General features: G+C 53.9%; 1 protein-coding gene across 1 annotated transcript in view; it reads right to left on the bottom strand.

Moving 5' to 3' along the window:
• LOC113206963 (KN motif and ankyrin repeat domain-containing protein 2) overlaps positions 1-2,290 on the bottom strand; it is a gene marked incomplete in the record, with an annotated part of 44,194 nt that overhangs the window by 13,822 nt on the left and 28,082 nt on the right. The window contains 1 exon segment of the mRNA XM_052270686.1: positions 1,378-1,590. Coding sequence (XP_052126646.1) covers positions 1,378-1,590 — 213 coding nt within the window.

The following is a 2,290-nucleotide window of genomic DNA, read 5'->3' as shown; positions in this document are numbered from 1 at the left end:
ATGAGGGCAGCCGGCAGTCCCTCACGGGGAAGGGCGCCGGGCTGGTGACACATTCCGTCAGCTAACTGAACGCAAAATAGAGCTCAAAAGTTTATACAGTCTGCTGCACAGCGCGAGGCGGGGCGAATACTTGCGCGCTGTTGCTGCTGCTAACGCAACGAGACTCGTTAATAACTTTGGCCGAGGTAGGGGAGAGAGGGAGAGACTTCAGGAAATATGGCGAGGGTCTCCTACTCGAACGACGCCAGAAGTCCTTCCCTCAGCTCGCTCGCCCGGCTCGGCCCGGCGGGCTGCAAATGTGGTCCTCCTGCTGCCTGGTCTGCTTTTATGAACGACGAGTCCTTGTGCAGCACACACACACACACACACACACACACATACATACACACACACACAACTTTATGTGCCCACTTAGTGAGGTAGCCGCGCGAAGCACACGTCCTGCCCGCAGCAGAACGAAAATCTACTCTGTCCTCATCCCGGAACGCGCGTCTGTGTGTGTGAAGTGAGAGCACGGACACGCATGTGTGTGAAAGTGTGAGTGTCTGTGTTTGTCTGTGTGTGTGTGTGTGTGTGCACGCAGCGCCGCGCCGCACTTGCGCACAGGTATGTAAAGTCGAGGAATGGACTGCGGCAGCGCGGCAGTCAGCCCTGCTGGCCCCGAGCTGCACGCTCTGCGCGGCCGTGCACAGCGCACAGCAGGACCTCTGGCTCTAATTAGGCGAGAGGAGGGGGGAAGGGAGAGAGAGGAGGGGATTTTTTTGAGTTTTACAAATGGGACGTATTGGGTGATTTGCTTACAATGTGGCCTGAGTTAATCTGGTTAACGTCTCAATACTAATTCTATAGTGCACTATGACACAAAAAATGAAATGTTTAACTTTTACATAAAAGTGTTTTGCTACGTTAGGTAACTAACATTTGTTCGTGTTATCATAAGTAAAATTACGGAGCCCTGGGGTCAGTTTGTTTCAGGAATTTTGATGACACTAAATGGGGTGACCGAGGAGAGAAAATTATAATATCTTGTGTCACTTAGTTAGTTCAAAAGGTACTTGAAACAAGAAATCATTTTTCCTCGTGCACTATCAGACGATGTCATGGGAGAGCATGTCTCCTCGTTGACTATTGCTGAGGAGACATCCTCAAGCTACATTGTATTGTAGGGGGGAGACAGTTCTTCGACTGCACTCCTCCCCCGAAGCACATAGGGAGTGCTCGGTGAATCGGTGATCAGCGCCCGGGGATGGTATGCAAGCAAGCGTGCACAGGGCAGTAGTCGGTCGTTACCGTACCGCCCCAGTGTTTCACCACGGAGGTTCACGGTTCGGTTCCTCACGAACTAACTCAAAGGGTCTTACATAAACACTTGCTCACCTGCTTGGCGCGCTGGTTGACGTCGGCCAGGTGGAACAGCCGGCGCACGACGTGGCGGTGCGTCTCGGTGCGAACCTGCGCCAGCGACACAAGCATCACGCTCGTGTAGCCCGCCGTGTTCACCACGTCCACGTTGCACACCTTGGAGTCCAGCAGTACCGACACTACATCGAAGTTGCCGTGCGACACCGCGTAGTGCATAGCCGTGTTGCCCTGAAACAGAGGAGGATTGGGTTCATTGGACAACGTGGATAGAAACGAGTCATTTAGAAATTGCCGCGAGAGTCGGGGATGTATGAGGAGGAGGTGGGCTGAGCAACCCCGTGGGATTGTTCGTCGTACTGTACCGCACGCAAGCGCGTGGGCGAGCTGCTCTGGGCCTCAGTGGACACAGGCGACCGATTGCATGCCAGCTGTCGCGTAATTTCGTATTTCGAAAAACAAATAAGGGACAATACTCCGCTATTTATCCCCCAAAATGGAGGTTGCTTCATAAAAAAACATTCTTTTTTCAGATAAAAACAATTTTGCAGGTAGGACAACTTACGCCCAAGTACTTTTAAAGTCGTGTTCTCGTTCAGTGTTGGTTTTACATGTATCATATACGAAACAATAAACACGCATTAACTGTCCGCTTGAGTGTGAGTGCAGGTAGGCTAACATAGCTGCTGGCTGCTGGCACAGTCTGGCGACCCCGGACCGCGTGAGCGGCTGGGCTGGGAGACACAGACTACACGAATGCCACGCATACCTAGGCGGGCGCGGGGTTCGAATCGCGGCGGCGTTCGTCCTGTTGCTGGCGCTGTAGTGCATGATTTCCCACAGGCCGTCCTGGCCTGCAGCACGCTCATGGGGGTCCCCGGCCGGGCTCAGAGGCCGGGCCGACCAAGCGCGGCGGCGCGGCGGCGGCGTA

Source organism: Frankliniella occidentalis, unplaced genomic scaffold, assembly GCF_000697945.3.
Source record: "Frankliniella occidentalis isolate FOCC.00 unplaced genomic scaffold, Focc_3.1 Scaffold134, whole genome shotgun sequence".
Classification (NCBI taxonomy): domain Eukaryota; kingdom Metazoa; phylum Arthropoda; class Insecta; order Thysanoptera; family Thripidae; genus Frankliniella; species Frankliniella occidentalis.
The sequence above is the reverse complement of the archived record's forward strand: the minus strand, read 5'-3'. Positions and strand labels throughout refer to the sequence as shown.